General features: G+C 39.7%; 2 protein-coding genes across 12 annotated transcripts in view; both read right to left on the bottom strand.

The window, feature by feature from the left end:
• The window catches only part of FGD4 (FYVE, RhoGEF and PH domain containing 4), a 114,057-nt gene that overhangs the window by 34,391 nt on the left and 63,572 nt on the right, over window positions 1–16,094 (bottom strand). For all 10 annotated transcript variants that reach the window (XM_082751460.1, XM_082751462.1, XM_082751468.1 and 7 more), the window contains 2 exons: window positions 10,746–10,910; window positions 2,658–2,838 (listed from right to left, as the gene is read on the bottom strand). In XM_082751460.1, the coding sequence (XP_082607586.1) occupies window positions 2,658–2,838; window positions 10,746–10,910 (346 nt within the window). The remainder of the gene's footprint in view (window positions 1–2,657; window positions 2,839–10,745; window positions 10,911–16,094) is intronic.
• BICD1 (BICD cargo adaptor 1) overlaps window positions 10,777–16,094 on the bottom strand; it is a 253,943-nt gene continuing 248,625 nt past the window's right edge. The window contains exon 9 of one of the 2 annotated variants that reach the window (XM_082751452.1): window positions 10,777–10,910. In XM_082751452.1, coding sequence (XP_082607578.1) covers window positions 10,884–10,910 — 27 coding nt within the window. In that variant the 3' untranslated portion in view covers window positions 10,777–10,883. The remainder of the gene's footprint in view (window positions 10,911–16,094) is intronic. The other variant, XM_082751454.1, reaches the window with a different exon arrangement.

Here is a 16,094-nt window from a genome sequence, read left to right as displayed (position 1 = left end):
TAAATAATTTCTCATTTAGTTGTACAAAAAAAATATTCTATTTTTTTAAAAAAGCACTCCCAAAATGCTGAGAAACTTAGCTATAATTCATTTACCTTTTTCCATTGCATGCATACAGTAAAGTGGCTTAATTAACTTTCTCCCATGCCTGTATGTTTATGAACTGTACAGACTAATGAAAATATGTTATAATAATCAACAATCAGTTTTTCATTCATGAACATGCTACCTAGTCATTTGAAGACCAATAATTACTAGTGAAGTTGACCTTCATGGAAGACACATTCTCTGAGCAGAGCACATTTTCAAAACATGCACTCCTTCCCCAGTCACAGCAGGGCATTCCAGAATTATTAATAACTCCACTGAGTTATTAAAAAGACTTGGATAATTCTCTGAAGGAAGACTGGGAAACAAAGTGATAACAGGACTGGAGACCTGAACCAGTCATAAAATTCACAGGACCTTGTAGTGGGTTTACGTGGCAAGGTTTTGGTAGCAGGGGGCTATAGGGGTGGTTTCTGTGAGAAAGATCTAGAAGCTGCCCCATGTTTGGGAAGGGCCCCATTGTTTTCCAGATCTGAGCCAATAAGCGATGTTGTTTGCACCTCTGTGAGAGCATATTTAAGACAGTGAAAAAAACGCTGCACCAGACAGCAGCCAGGAGTGAGAGAACAGCCTTGCACGTGCCAAGGTCAGTGTATGAGGGAGGGGGAGAGGTGCTCCAGGTGCCGGAGCAGAAGTCCCCTGTGGCCTGTGGTGGGGACCATAGTGAAGCAGGATGTCCCCCTGCAGCCCATGGAGTACCACGGTGGAGCAGGGTTCCACGCTGCAGCCCGTGGAGGAGACCACGGTGGAGCAGGTGGCCCTGCACCGAAGGAGGCTGCCGCCTGTGGAAGACCCCTGCCCGAGCAGATTCCGGGCCGGACCTGTAGCCCGTGGAGAGGAGCCCACGCAGGAGCAGGTGACCTGGCAGGAGCTGCTGCCCATAGGGGAGCCAGGTTGGAGCAGTTTTCTCCTGAGGGATGGGCCCCGTGGTATGGACCCATATCTGGAGCAGTTCTGGAAGAGCTGCTGCCTGTGGGAAGCCCACGCCGGATCAGTTCATCAAGGACTGCATCCCGTGGGTGGGACCCCATAGCAGAGGGGACGAGAGTGACTGAGAAGGAGCGGCAGAGAAGAAGTGCTGTAGACTGACCATAACCCCCATTCCCCCGTTCCCCTGCGCCGCTCGGGGGGAGGAGGTGGAAGAGGGTGGATGGGGGGGGAAGGTGCTTTTGGTTTCTTTCCTTTGTTTCTCACTTCTCTAGCTTGTTAGTAATGACCAATAAATCTTACTATCTTCTTATGCTGAGTCTGTTTTGCCCGTTACAATAATTACTGCATGATTTTCTCGTCCTTATCTCAATCCTTGAGCCCTTTTCACATATTTTCTCCCCATTCCTCTTTGAGGAGGGGGAGTGAGAGAGCGGCTGTGGTGGAGCTCGGCTGCCCACTCGAGCGGAACCACGACAGACCTGTAGTGCTGCACTAGTTTCTTTTTCCCACCTTTTGGCAATTGTCATGACAGCAGCACAATTAAGCCTGTGGCTAATGATGGAAGTTTCTTGCACACAAAGCTCTAAAATGTTTTTTATTCCACTAAACAAACCTCCTTTTGTAATGCTCAGCTGCTTCTGCATAAAGGATTAAATTTCCCCCATCTTGAGGAGGCATCCTTTCAATGAAAATTTTAATACTCTGTCTCCTTACAACATGATCTGTCATACATCATGCATTCAGCCCTCTAGGGGCCATTCCTTCAAAACATCGATATCCTGAGGAAACAGAAGAAAGCAATATCCCAAACTTGTAACACTCCACTGTTACTGGACCATTTCCTGAACTGTTCCTCTGTCATGGGATTTCTGGAAAGTCACTTTCTTTGTACAGAGTAGATATATTTGGAACTTCTGTTTCAGAGCTTACAATGTTTGTCATATGCATCCAATTAAAAGACACACAAATGGAACTATTCCATTAATGTAGAGCTCACTCTAGCTCTTGTTTTTCAAAGTTCCAAGTGTTTCCTGTGAAATACAGCATAAAAAGTAAGGAACCTCAAGATATTCCACTAAAATCACCAAGTACCATGAAGCAGTTTAGTGGATGCATGCCATATTGATACAAGTAGCTCATATAGCATGCATCCACTAAAATGTTTGCTCTCCACATGAATGATCTGAAGAGGTTAAATCAGCATAAATGGAAAATCAGGATTTCCAGTTTTTCTGTTTGTTTATAAAAGTGATTTTTTTTTTCCTGTGAGAACAAGATCATTTAGGATTTTCTCCAAAGTTTCATTCTTAAATCAGCACTTATTTCAAATCACTGTTTTTTTCAGGACGTTTTTAAAAATGCTGAGAGAGGTATGTGTGTGTGTGTGTGTCTGCTCACTTTAAAGAAAAATTAAGACTAGGGCCTCATGAAGAAGCACAGACCTGTACAGATCATATATACAATTGGTTCACACCATTTCAAAGCATGCAGTTTTGCCATCAGCTCCTCTGGCAGGGATAGTTTTGAGCACCACCATACTATCAACATTATTTACACATTACTTGAATGTTAAGCCACACATGACAGAACTACAAAAGAATTAAAATTATACCACATACCTGCCTCCTTCAAAACGATGGATGAGATCTGACACTTTACTGGACTTTTCCTTTGTGACACTAGGAACAGGGGTAGTTGTATCTTCCTCCATTCTTGGCTTCTGACTTGATAAAGCTTTATGCCTAGGGGTTTGGTATGTAACAGGTGATACCTTCTGCAGATGAATTGGCTTTGGAGGCACTGCAAACAACAGTAATGGTGATCAATCACTCAGGAGTTGTTTATTTGAATTTCCAGAACACATATCATATTTTTGCATAAGAATTTATCACAGTAATTAAGAAGAGAATCTCTTCGATTTACCCAACCTTCAAGTTGTTTTATGAATACAGCAACTTCATACACTTATGTACTTTGTGGTATCAGACATCTTGTTACGTTTTGGCCAGGCCCAGAGTGGTGGCGCATGGACTTAAATCCAGCTGACTGAGTGGCATTCCCACAGGGTCAGTGTTTGGGTCCATCCTCTTTTATATCTTTATTGATGATTTGGATGAGGGAATTGAGTGCACCTTCAGTAAGTTTGCAGATGACACCAAGTTGGGGCAAAGTGTTGATCCACTGGAGGGTAGGAATGCCCTGCAGAGGGACCTGGACAGATTGGATCGATGGGCAGAGGCTGATGGGATGAGGTTCAACGTGGCTAAGTGCCAGGTCCTGCACTTTGGCCACAACAACCCCATGCAATGCTAAAGGCTTCTGGCAGAGTGGCTTGAAAGCTGTGCAGAAGAAAGGGATCAGAGGGAGGGAGGGGGAGGTCAACGCTTGCCTGAACATGAGCCAGCAGTGTGCCCAGGTGCCAAAGGCAGCCAACAGCATCCTGGGCTTGTATCAGGAACAGAGTAGCCAGCAGTACCAGGGAAGTCATTGTCCCTCTGTACTCTGCTCTGGTGAGGCCACACCTTGAGTACTATGTTCAGCTTTGGGCTCTCCTTTGGTTCAAGGAGGACATCGAGGCTCTGGAGCATGTCCAGAGAAGGGCTTCGAAGCTGGTGAAGGACACAAGTCCTGTGAGGAGAGGCTGAAGGAACTGGGGTTGTTTAGTCAGGGGAAGAGGAGGCTCAGGGGAGACCTCATTGCTCTCTGCAACTATCTGAAAGGAAGTTGTGGGGGGCTGGGGGTTGGCCTCTTCTTGCAGATAACTAGTGATAAGGCTAGAGGGAAGGGCCTCAAGTTGCACCTGGGGAGGTTCAGGCTGGAAATGAGGAGACATTTCTTCTCAGAAAGAGCAGTCAGGCACTGAGACAGGTTGCCCAGGGAGGTGGTGGAGTCACCGTCCCTGGAGGTGTTCAAGGAAAGGTTGGACATGGTGCTTAGGGACATGGTTTAGTGGGTGATAGCAGTGTTTGCGGGATGGTTGGACAAGACAAGCTTGGAGGTTTTTTTCCGACCTTAACGATTCTTTGATTTCTTGAGTGGAAGCCAAACCACATGCTACTTGCCAAGCTAAAAGCTGCCCCATCCACCCCCCCCCCCCCCCCACCCTTTTTTCTCCTTCTCCTTTTTGGTGTTCTGCATTAAACACATATGCTGCCTCCATAAATACAGATTTTATTCTGAACAGGAATTAGTCATAGGATCTAGGCATGTTGTGGAACTCAAGAATCTCTTCCCAAGAGAGATTTAAACTGCTGCCCCTTAGCCATCGATGCTCTCATTCTTTACCTTCTCCCTCATTACTTCAAAGCTAATTGTCAGTGGAAAAGAGATTCGTCTTCAGCTTCAAGCTTCCTTTTGTTAGTGAACCTTTGTCTATTTATACCGCTGAAAATTTGGCTCCCCAAAAATATTTTTCATTTTTCTAATTTTTTCCACAATCCCTACCATAAGCTTTTATTAGATAGTTAATGATCAGCCAGTGTTTAATACGGCAGTGACTAGAAGGTAAGTCACCGCCTATGGCAGCAGATGCTCCTTGGGCTCGACTGCTATGCACTTCGACTGAAGGCACTGCATGAAGGTGTGCCACAAAGCCTGGCCCTCCAGCAGGTACCTGGGACTTGCCAGGGAGCATGCACAAGGGAAAAGAGGTAAGAATGTGCATTGGCAAACACACATAACTTACACAACATATGAATAAGCACTGCTACAGGGTGCACAATAGATGGATGTGAGAAAGCCATGCTTGTCACATCCATGATTCTAAAACAGCTTCCTGATTTACCCTGAAAAAACTGTGTGCCATAGGAATTCGCTTCAATCCCACCAACCAGCACTTGAAAGTGGTGGCGAGTAAAGTCTTGCAAATATACTATCACAGAATATGATAGATTTGAAGGGACATTTAATTTAGGATGACTTTCCACCTCCTACCTTAGGTTAAATTTATAGAAGGTAACATTTTTCTGTGCATCTGATAACTAAATTGTACTCGAGAGAGATTGCAGTGATAATTGCAGTCTGAAAAGTACCATGAGGGACACTGTGAAGAAATGAAAGTACCACAAAAAGCTTAAGACTTCAATCAACTATAACTGGGGACAAATGAAATAGAGGAAGAAGAAAGGAAGTCATTGTAGATCAGTTTATTTAATGTGTATGTGTGTACCCTTGGTTCTTTTAAGCTTTGTTCCTATTTAATAAAACAAGCTAAAAAGGAAGTTTGTGAAAGGATCCAGTGCAGCAAAGACAACTGAAAATATTGTAATTTTCAAATAGTTACAACACAATCCTGAAACAAACAGAATATAAAATTGTGTAAGTGCTTGAGTATATGTGCTAACTGAAGCCTTCCTTGTGGGGCTGTGTGCATTTGCTCACCCGCAGCTGAAGTGCTGTGGAACAGTTTCTCCTACACTCCGTCTTCCCAGGGAGCTCTGAGAATGCGTGGCAGAATTAGGCCAACGAGCATCACATAACTGTCAAAGCACTGAACAGGTTACTGCGCTGACAAAGGCGATGGGACAGCTGAAAAATGCGAGACAAGTGGGCTGGGAAAAAGCAGGCCACATAATTGAGCGTGGGCATTGCCATTTCCCTGGGGTAGGAGACGAAAGGGAAAGAGGATGTTGGGTGGGTTTACTGACCAGCACTCGGCTTTTTTATAGAAAGGCTTCTTGGAACTCATTGTGTAGAGCCCGCAGTCCTGTGAGTTTTCTTACTTAATAGACTCGTACATCAATTCTTTTGTACATCTCATAATAAGTTAATATCCTCACAAGGATATATTAAAGCTACTAAACTTGAGGGAATTAGTGTCTACTAATAAAGCAGAAAGAATTAGTTGGAAGCTATTTTTGTAGGGGATCCATTGGGACAAAAATCAAATTCTAGGACATTCTGTGAAGGGATTGCACATTTTCGTAGCTATTATTAAGGAAAAAAAAGGAAAGAATTACCAACATAATATTTCAGTAGGGTAAGCTTGAGGAATCTCTGGTCAAACTGGACAAAACCAGTATATCAAAAATTCCTGTGACGTCTTCAGAGGAGAACCACAAACCAAACGGACATACCAAATCCCCAGTGTGAGTTATTTTCTTCTTTATTTCCTATTACCATCTAACAGACAGCATTTCCCATAGTCAGCTGCTGCTGATGCTACTATTACTTTTAGAAATAGTGCAGTGGGGAAAGGACAGTCACAAGATCAATGAAAAGAAAAGCACAATAGTATAAAAAGCCCTGCAAACCTCCCTGTAAGGTCAACCTTATTAACAGGAATTATAGAAAGCAAATTCCATTAATTCTTCTCTCAATGTACTTCTAAAGTGTTTTGTTTTAATCAGATTATTTTTTCAAAGTTCACACAGCAAGGATTTTAAAGAAAAGAAATGAGAAAAGACCGGCCTATTGTAATATACTGCGTAATACAGAGCTCTGTCAAATCTATAAATACTCTTGTCTCTACACTTTAGAATTTTGAGCTTATTAGGAGATATGAACAGAATATTCTGCCTGAAAAAAATACAAAAAACAAAAACAAAAACAAACAAACAAAAACAAAACAAAAAACAAACAAACAAAAAAAAAAACACACACACACAAAAAAAACCTTAGTATACTCAGGTAGCTGCTACTGCATTGTGCTAACTGAAATATACAATCAGTGTTTAAATTGTAGTCCCTAGTTGTGCATTCAACTTGGTACAAGCATAAGGAGATGCGAGGTAATTTGAGACACCTACAAATGGCTCAATTGCTGCAACAACCTCTGCTGACAAGAAGGCGTATTATCAAAGTCTATCACTTCTCTTAGAAAGCATGGTCATTCCCCCTCTATGCACTTAAATTATGCTGGTTAAAAATGCTGCCACATTTTAATTCAATGAAAATATAAAAACAGTTCCTGTGGTAAGCAACCACAGTTCTCCTGGCTGAGTCATCTTTGTCTTTTTGTATGATCCATCACCTTCATGAGGATCAAACGAGCACAGCTGGACAGATACTGAAGACTTACAGTAGCAAGAACAGTATAAAATAACCAGTAACCTAGACTCAGCAGGAGGAGGAAGAATGTCAGCTCCTCTTTAGGATGTACATTTCCACATTTTTATATCGTGTCAGAACAAGTGTCTTTCAAAAACATATGAAGAAATAAAACCAGTAACACTCAAGTGTGTTTCATTCATTTATATCCTTTCTGAAAATTAGGTTTGGAAACTAGGATTTTGTTTGCAAAAAGAGACATTGCTACAGGTTTTGGTTTCTTAAAGCACCATAGTTTGGAGAAGTCTATCTGGTTCTCAGTTTCAGTCCACTTCACCTTAATTGTACAAGTTTCCTTTGCCAGAAAAAATCTACACTGCACACCTTTAAGAGGTTTTTCAGCTTTTCTGGGCCCAGGCCACCAAATACCTTAAAAACCATGGACTAATTTATAATTAGCAGAGAAAGGAGACCAGGACTAACATGACACAGTAAATGCACTTCAGCTGACCAAGTGTTGAATATTTGTGTCCATACCATTTCATAGTAGCACACACCAGGCCATCTTCTGGAGCAGCACATAATCTCCAACCCTAACAAAGAAGCCTCTTTAGAATCAGCAGGAGATTCACAAGTACTCCTAAGTGCTCATTAGAAAAATCTAAATGAGCAACTGATGTGCAGTCCTCAACTGACAAGATCCTTCATTGCTTTGAGGAAGCATTGACACTTAACAGATTTTCCTTCCTACAACAATACTGGCTGCTAGAGACAACAGTTTTAGTGTCCAATACTTCGTAATTGGGCATCATATAAAGTTCATAAAAGAGGTTAGAAGAAAAAATTCGGAATAGAAGAACCTAGAAAAAAAAAAAGCATCAATTTGTTCATGTGACTCCACATGCAGTCTGCTATCGCTAGGTCCAGATCACTGCCCAAGTATTTGTAGGTGAGAGCAAATGTCAAGTTTTCTAACAATTTGCTTCATTTCTTGCACATCACATTTGCCCCAGAACTCATTAGCGTATTTTGCTATTTCCAGTGACTACCTCCAGTCTGGATTCACCCCTTTATCACAGAATGCACCATGCTGATGCAAAGGCAAAGCACCGTGTTTCACAGCTGGTACACACTGTGACTGCTTTTCTCTGAGGTCAAGGCTTCTGCACTTAACTCCCTAACTGGCCTTCAGTCACCTTCTGCTTTCATTCCAAATTTGCAGACTTTCATGAATCAACTTCTACTTAGCACAGAACTCTGACATATGAATTGCTAAATTGTTGATAGAAGGAATTACTGGGGAACAAAAATTGCTTTTTATTTATTTATTTATTTATTTCCTACTATCAATGTATCAGACAGCTACTTTGTCTTCTCTTTGAAATGCCAGGAAAAAAAAATAATTTGAAAGAATTTTATATTGGATTCTGTGCAGAAAAAGCATTCACTTGCTCTAACTGCCCTAAGAAAGCGGTTTCCAAAAATTTAAACTACTACTCAGTGACCAAGTACAAAGCAAAGCAGGTTCAGAGTCCACAGTTCATTTATTTCAAGTGCAAGATTTTGGACATTCTGCCTCTATATGAAAGTTAAGCTTATTAAAAATACCCATACCCCACTTATAATCCAACTTCAAAGTGTTCTTTCTCTCTCTCATTTTAATTGTATACATTTTTATAGGTTAAATGAAGGTCATTTCACAGTTAATTCATCAGCAACCAAACACATCGGCATTTCGATTCAGGTCTGTGATCTTACTTCCTTTCATTACAAAAGGACATTTAGTATTTGCAAGACTAGAACAACAATTTGGAGAAACATTTCCTGCTACTATAAAACTAAAATGACTTCATACCTGTACGTTAATAGCTGCTCAAAAAACAAACAAACAAACAAAACTCAGTAACATTTAAACTAATAAACTAGATCAATTTAGTTTGCTTAAACAATTTGGTCTCCCAAATGCTGATCTCATTTATTCTATTTTGTTTTGCTTCAATTGAATTAAAAAAAGCCCAAACAAAATACTCCGTAATTTTGATATGCAGCACACATTTAATAGGAACAGAGAGAGACATAGGCTCATGAATAGAGCATGCACAAAATACTACTCATGACAGTATTATTGTATAGAATCTCCACAGCTGCATTTCTTAGACTATGACATTACTCCTGGCTATGCCACTTTTTGGAGCAAGCAATTTTGGCATAAATGAAGTCATGGCTACAAAAGAGCAACAACAGCTATGTAACGCCTTGAATGAATGAGGTTCAATAATATCCAATGCCTAATTTATCTAACAGATGAAATCTATACCAAGTGGGCTTTGTTTTTGAAAAGTTTAAATCTTTTTATTCATTGCCCATTTCTCTTTTAAAATACTTTTATTGGGAAGAACATGTGGTCTCTTGCTAACTTAGCTTTGGAGAATGCTTTTCAGAACCCTAGGAACTGGTGCAGAAAGACCACTCTGATAAGCAATGTTTACATATGACTGCCAGTATTGTTCACTGAACTAAAAATGTTTTATCAAAGGTTAAATAACAACAAACAACATAAAAAAATATTTACTTTGCTCTCATTCTCCCTAAATAAACAAAGCTTTTCAAAAATTTCTTCCCCTCCTTAACTCTAACTACTTAACTACTACTTAACTACTGCAAAATTCTTCAAGATTCATTTTCCCATGGACTGATGCACAGATTTTTTAAATCCACAACATGATGAGTCTACATGATTTTATTTTCTGTTCATAGTTTAGATGTGATCTAGTTTTCTCTAAGTGACCCTAGCTTCTGCCATATCAGCGCTGTCTCAGAATCCAATTCACTGAGCAAAATGATATCAGTCTTCAAAATTCACTTTTTTCCTTTTGAGATGAAGTTCCTACTGTACATCGCTACTAAAAGACATCAGTTCAGATTCTCTTTGAATTCAAGATTTCCAGAACACAGGGACTCTGTTATGATCAACCTCAGCAGAATCATCAACGTTACTGAGAAGACCACATAAAAATAGTTAGAGGTATAGATATGTAATTTCAACATGTAGGTTAGAAACCTCTTCGTCTTCTAAAATTGAAAATGCTATTTATGGACAGGAAGAAGAGCAATCTACTACTCTGCAGGACATGCTGTACAGCTTTTACTGTGCAAGCACCGAGTTCCAATCTCTTTCCACATAATCCTACCTGAACTGAGCTCAGCTGAAATCTCAAAGGTCCTGAATTTCCTCCCTGCTGTGAAGTCAGCCTGCCAAACACTATCTCATTCAAAAATAGTATCACAACCTTCCAGCTCAAAAATGGTAATCCATATGAAAAACAAGCCCTGACATCAGCTTAATATTAACAAGGGACTTGTACATGTTTTCTCATCTCTAACTACTAGCCATAGCCACATCTTGGGCACCAAAAGACTTTCACACTTGCTGCCTGGCAGTAAGTGCACGGCAAATTGCTAGATACTTAAGATGCAAGCACCATCTACCATTTTTTAAACCATGTTAGTCCAATCTTTCTTCTGAGAACCTTTTTCAGCAAAATATTACTTCATCAGAAACTACACATTCAAAGCATTTACAGAACATTTGTATTTCCATAGCAAGTTTTTACCCCATTATTTTCTCTTCAAGAAGTACAATTCTTTCAAGGTGCTCTGTTTCTCTGAAAGTAAGATGAAGAACAAATTACCAAACTGAAGTATTTGATACTATTTACCTTGTGGCTTTGGATTTGAAGCTGAACGTGGGGACTGGTTGACTGGCACACTTCCATTTAATCCCTGAGCCGCTTCATTGCGTGCATTCTGCTCAATTAGCCTGGTTGTGGCACTCACTGGGCAAGATCTAGACGGTATTAAGGACTTTGGACAGATGCTGCTGCCTGAAAAACAAATGCATTCAAAAAAACAAGAGTTAGAAACAGGATTAAATGCAAAGTAGAATGACTACAAACACACGTTGTAAGTGCTAACACTTCTCCACGGAGAAAATTTGAATACCCGTCTTCACTTTGAAGAGTGTCTTATTGTAAAAATATGCTTTACCTTTCACTCAAACTTATTACTTCGCTTAAATCTTGAAGAGTTGCATGTATTAAATATATATATAGACACATGTGTGTATATATATATATATATATATATTTCCACCATGGATAGCCTAGTATCTCCTAGAGAAAGCTTACAATCTCTGACTTCTTCCCATCTGAACTGTCAATGTGCTTGTTCAATGGAATTACTGAAAAAACAGCATGTTTTTCAGCCATTCTATTTCTGTATCCAAAGTGTTCACAAAATGCTATACATTCAAAATATTTCTTTTATTATTGAGGGTAGCATCCAAAATTTGCTAAATGTCTTTTTTTTTTTTTTTTTTTCTAGGCCAGAGCAATTACTACAGACATTAAAAAAAAAAAAAAAAAAAAAAAAAGAGCAAAACACAAAGCAAGCGAACTTCTACTGAATTTTGTCCTAGCAGGACAGAATTCATTCTAATTGAGAGATATGCTGCTATTTGTAAGAAAGCTGGATGCAAAAATAAAGCAAAACATATCTAAACAACAGAAACTGTAGTAAAAGCATGTGTTAGAAAGGTACTTCTGTAAGCCTAAACCATGCATTTTGTTTTGTGGGTGTGGAAGTTATTCATTCTGTAAACCTTATCAAAGACTTAAAATACTACATGAAGGACCTGGAAATCTCACTTAAGTCAGTATTCTTCCATTTCTGAATCAAAAAATCCACTTTTTTTTTTTTTTTTTTTTTTTTTTGAGTCGGGAAGTGCAAGGGGAAGTCTGAAAATCCATTTCTCATTTTTTGCACTGTTGCCATAATTATTTTCATTTTCACAAAATAATTAGGGTAGAGTTTGAATAGTTAAATTTATTGCTTTTCTTTGCCATCATTTTACCTCTGCTTGCTTGCGCTAGCAGAAATGAAGTACAATTGGGGTTTTGTTTGCTAGTTTCCAAAAAAAACTAATTCAAAACCCAGCCAACCATTTCATAAGGCAATCCTCTGTTGTCTTCTGAAAAACAACTGGTCTGCAGAACCTAGAAGAGCTGATATAATGCATCTTCCTATCCCGAGGCAAAATCCATTATATCAAGCCATTCTTAGCAACAGCCAAGCCTACTCTTAAAACAGCAGTGGAAAGAGATTCCACAGCTATTGCTTAACACTGTTTAAAGACTCTTCAATACTTTGTGGATTGCTACAGTATTTTCAAATACTTATTTCTTAGAAGCTTATTATCTTTTTAAAGACTTCAATAGCCCTACACTAAGAAGCTGCTTCTAAAATAATGGAGGTTTGCAAAGGTCCATGAAGAGATCAACAACCCACACAACCAAGGCACCAGTATTGGGATCACAACACATGCAGGACACCCATGGCTGCAACACAGCACCATTCCCTCTTCTGCTTCATTCAGTTACCCCAAGAACATAAAGGTGGCTGGTTCCAGAACAAGGCCAATTTAATAATTTAATAAGGCCCACCAGACATTTGTGATCTTAGGAGGAAATTCTTCAGCTGTGCTTCTTTGGGTATCTCCAGATACAAAAAGTTGTCTTGTACTACGATGGGAGCTCTGTCCCAGACCATTCCACATTACACCAGGATATATCCCTTATATACCTTAAGTGCCATCTCCACCTCTCCTATTTAGGTTGGAGCATTGAAAGTTCTTGGCCAGACCCAGGGGATGGCATGGGGGTTGTATGAGCAAGTCTTCCCCATCTCCATCAAAGAACTGACAGGCTGAGCTTCACTCTACCACAGAAACCCATGCCATATTGCAACTGTTCACAGTCCAATTTGGAAATCCCCAACTTACAAACAATTTTAAGAAAAAGTAACTCCTGGCAGGATCAGTACATCCCACACATCAGGTAGTCTACTGAACATACATGAGAAATCAGTCTTACAACTTTGCAGTGAGGGTGAAAAGTGTGATGTCTTAGAGCTTTCTGAAAACTGTTCTGTCTGTCTGCAGATCTGACAGCTCACTTCAAGATTTCCACCTCCACAACTGCAGATCAGTGAGAGGCATTGCTACTGCCAACTGTTCAGGCCAAGGCTGGAAATTGCCATCAAAGTATTACCTTATTATTCAAATTCCCTGAGAAAACAAGGTACTGCCAGGGTCAGAATTAGAACATACTTTACACATGCAACGTGCTTTCTCCTGTTTAAGGCTATCACTCACCCAGACACAGAGCTGCTGCTGAACAGGGCAGTTCCTTCTCCCTCCTTGTCAGTGACTACTCCAGCTTCTCCTCCTGGCTACTCCTCCTAGGCTAGCACCAGCAATTGTGGAACCACGCATTGAGATGAGCAGCAGAAATGAAACAATTGAAAGCTGGATTTCGTTTTAGACAGGTGGGTTCACTGAACCCATGGCCACTCCAGCACCACTGCTGGCACAAGGGAAGAGGCAGGAACATGGCTGGCAGGGGGCAAGCCAGCTCCCTGTTGCAGCAGTCCTTACTTCAGTCTAAGTCTATCATTTAAATGCAACCCTAGTTCCTCAAAGTAACTATTCAGGCTTGGATTCTGCCTTGTTAACACACACACACACAGCTTTAGCACAAAGTCTCACAAAACCAGGAACATCTGAAAACAAACTTTTAATGCAAAAACATTGGTCTGCTTTAAAAATCAGTTTTGTTGTCAGCATCCCCCCACCCACCCACCCTACTAGCACATGCTCATTGCATTCAATGCACAAAAGCCATTTTGCAAAGCTCCTCCACTGTAATACAAGCAACAGAAGAGGTTGCTTCTTTGCAGCGAGATCTTCTGCAACCGCTGATAAAATACAAAACTCCAAGAAGCATTCTGACCTAAAATATACTCTGGTTTAACACTCCTAATGATTCAACACTTGGCGAGTGCAGGGAAGAAGAACATCTTCAAATTCATTATTGTTGCACAAGCCATTATATGAATGATTCATTCTGTCTGGAAGACTTATTTGCTGCAGATTGATACGCTACAGATATTCAAGACGTATTTCAAACAAGTAATTCTGTTAATCATTCCACATCCCCAAGCCACATGTTTTGAAGAGTAATATAGCTGCATCAGGATGAACAAAGTACATTCATTTACAAAGGTAAATGAAATTTTAGCCACACCGTACTTCTATACAGAACTGTGTAGTCACATTCTCTGGAGGAAAAGCACACTTTAACATCCCAGGAAATCTAAGCCCTAGTTTCTTGCCAGTGAAAGATACTACCTTCCAGGTGATGTAGGTAGTAAATAAATAAATGTGACAAAAATCTGTAGTGAATATTCCTGTATTTCTATCTAATAACAAAGGCTTGCAAGTATATTTTAAGAAAAACCCCAAACACGTTATTTTCAGCACGTTCAAAAATACCAAACATTTGCTCCACAAGCAATTCTGCTCAATTCTGCCCATTTAAGCAACCAATCTACCTTTTAGAAATTAAATCGTTCCTCTGTAAGTACAGCTTATTTATTTATTTATTTTTTATTATATACAAAAAGGCAGGTATGCTGCAAAAACCTGCAGTTTCTACTGGGCTGAAACAGATCCCCATTGTGATTGTTTTTAATCTGATTTAAGAAACACCTGTGTATTTCTGCAATTTTATATATTATAATAACAGAGAGATTTTAACTGAACTCAGACATGCAATGAGCAAAATACTACTTGCCAGTTACTGTATTCGCTAGTACAGGACTAACACAGCCTGTTATAATTGGGGATGATTACATACATTGAAGAGCAGAGAAAATTAAAATGGAGGCAGGCAAGAATGTAAATGAGAAAGAAGAGAAATAACTAACAGAAAAGAAAAACAAACATTTTAAGTTTGATAAGTGCTAAGTTGTTTTGCTTATCATCTGCAAGAAAATTAGAAGATGTTTGAAGCTAGGAGATGCATTATCTAATTTTTCAGAGTATTTTAATTAAAAATAACTTGGAGCCATGAGCATTTTAGACAGTCAACCAGCTTGAAATGCCAATAACATGAAAAAAAGGCTTGTGTATTTACAAAAGGTTAAAGTAATGTTTTAGTATTGCATTGGTCTTCCATCAGGAGTTCCATGAGCTTGAGGAAAATAATCTCAACACCATCAAATTTTCTATGATACCCACTTTTATCCCTGCATCCGTATTGCTCCAGTACCCTCTAATTTTTACTGCCATTGTGATTTTCTCTTGATTGTACATTCTGATTGTACAAAATGCAACATTTCCAGATGTAACCAAAGCCTACGGGGCAAGGGTTACTATCTCGGGACTGGCAGGAGGCAAAATTTAAGTCTCAAAAACAGTTTTATTTCTCTGAAAACTACACAAATATATATAGATATAGATATACACGATGCATTAAGTCCCAAGAATACCTGCCATAATGATTGTGATTTTGATTTAATATTGCTAGATATTTTCACATAACTTCAATGCAAAGCTTCTCCCTTCCTATTTGCCTCAGACGCACATGGAGGTTCAGCTAATATTCTCCCTACCAAAGCCTTTAACTAAAGCATTAGTTTATCAACAGAAATCTAGGCATACAATCTCCTGGTAAACTGAAAACAATATTAAGTAGTTCTGACACTAAAAAGATTCATTCAAACATCCACTTACTTCACTAAATGCTACAGGAGCCATAGCAGGGCCAGGGCAAGAACGAGCTGTTTCCTAAGTACAAAGAAGAAAGCAGCCAAAGGACTCTTGCACAAGCAGTTACAATAACAGATTTGTTGAGGCCTGAGCAGGAAATCTAGTAAATCAGGTCATGGATTTTGCCCACAGCTGTGTCCAAACCTGCTCTCAAAATTAAGTTTTTAGTAACTCAGTGCCTACTATTCACAGGCTTGCCTTGTTTGTGAGGAACCGATAGAATACTTTGAGGCATATACTGCTAATTACATACCTAAACATGTTTTAAGAATAACAGCCTGCAATAAGCCAAAGCTCTCTGAAAATCTGGAGTATGGAGGAGGTGAATAGGAAGCCTGGAGGTCCAAGTGTCTCTAATGAGAACAAACAAAAAATGTACCTTCTTCCAAATTCTGTTAAA

The sequence above is a fragment of the Aythya marila genome, assembly GCF_965140915.1.
Source record: "Aythya marila genome assembly, chromosome: 1".
Classification (NCBI taxonomy): domain Eukaryota; kingdom Metazoa; phylum Chordata; class Aves; order Anseriformes; family Anatidae; genus Aythya; species Aythya marila.
This window is presented reverse-complemented; position numbering and strand designations above follow the sequence as displayed.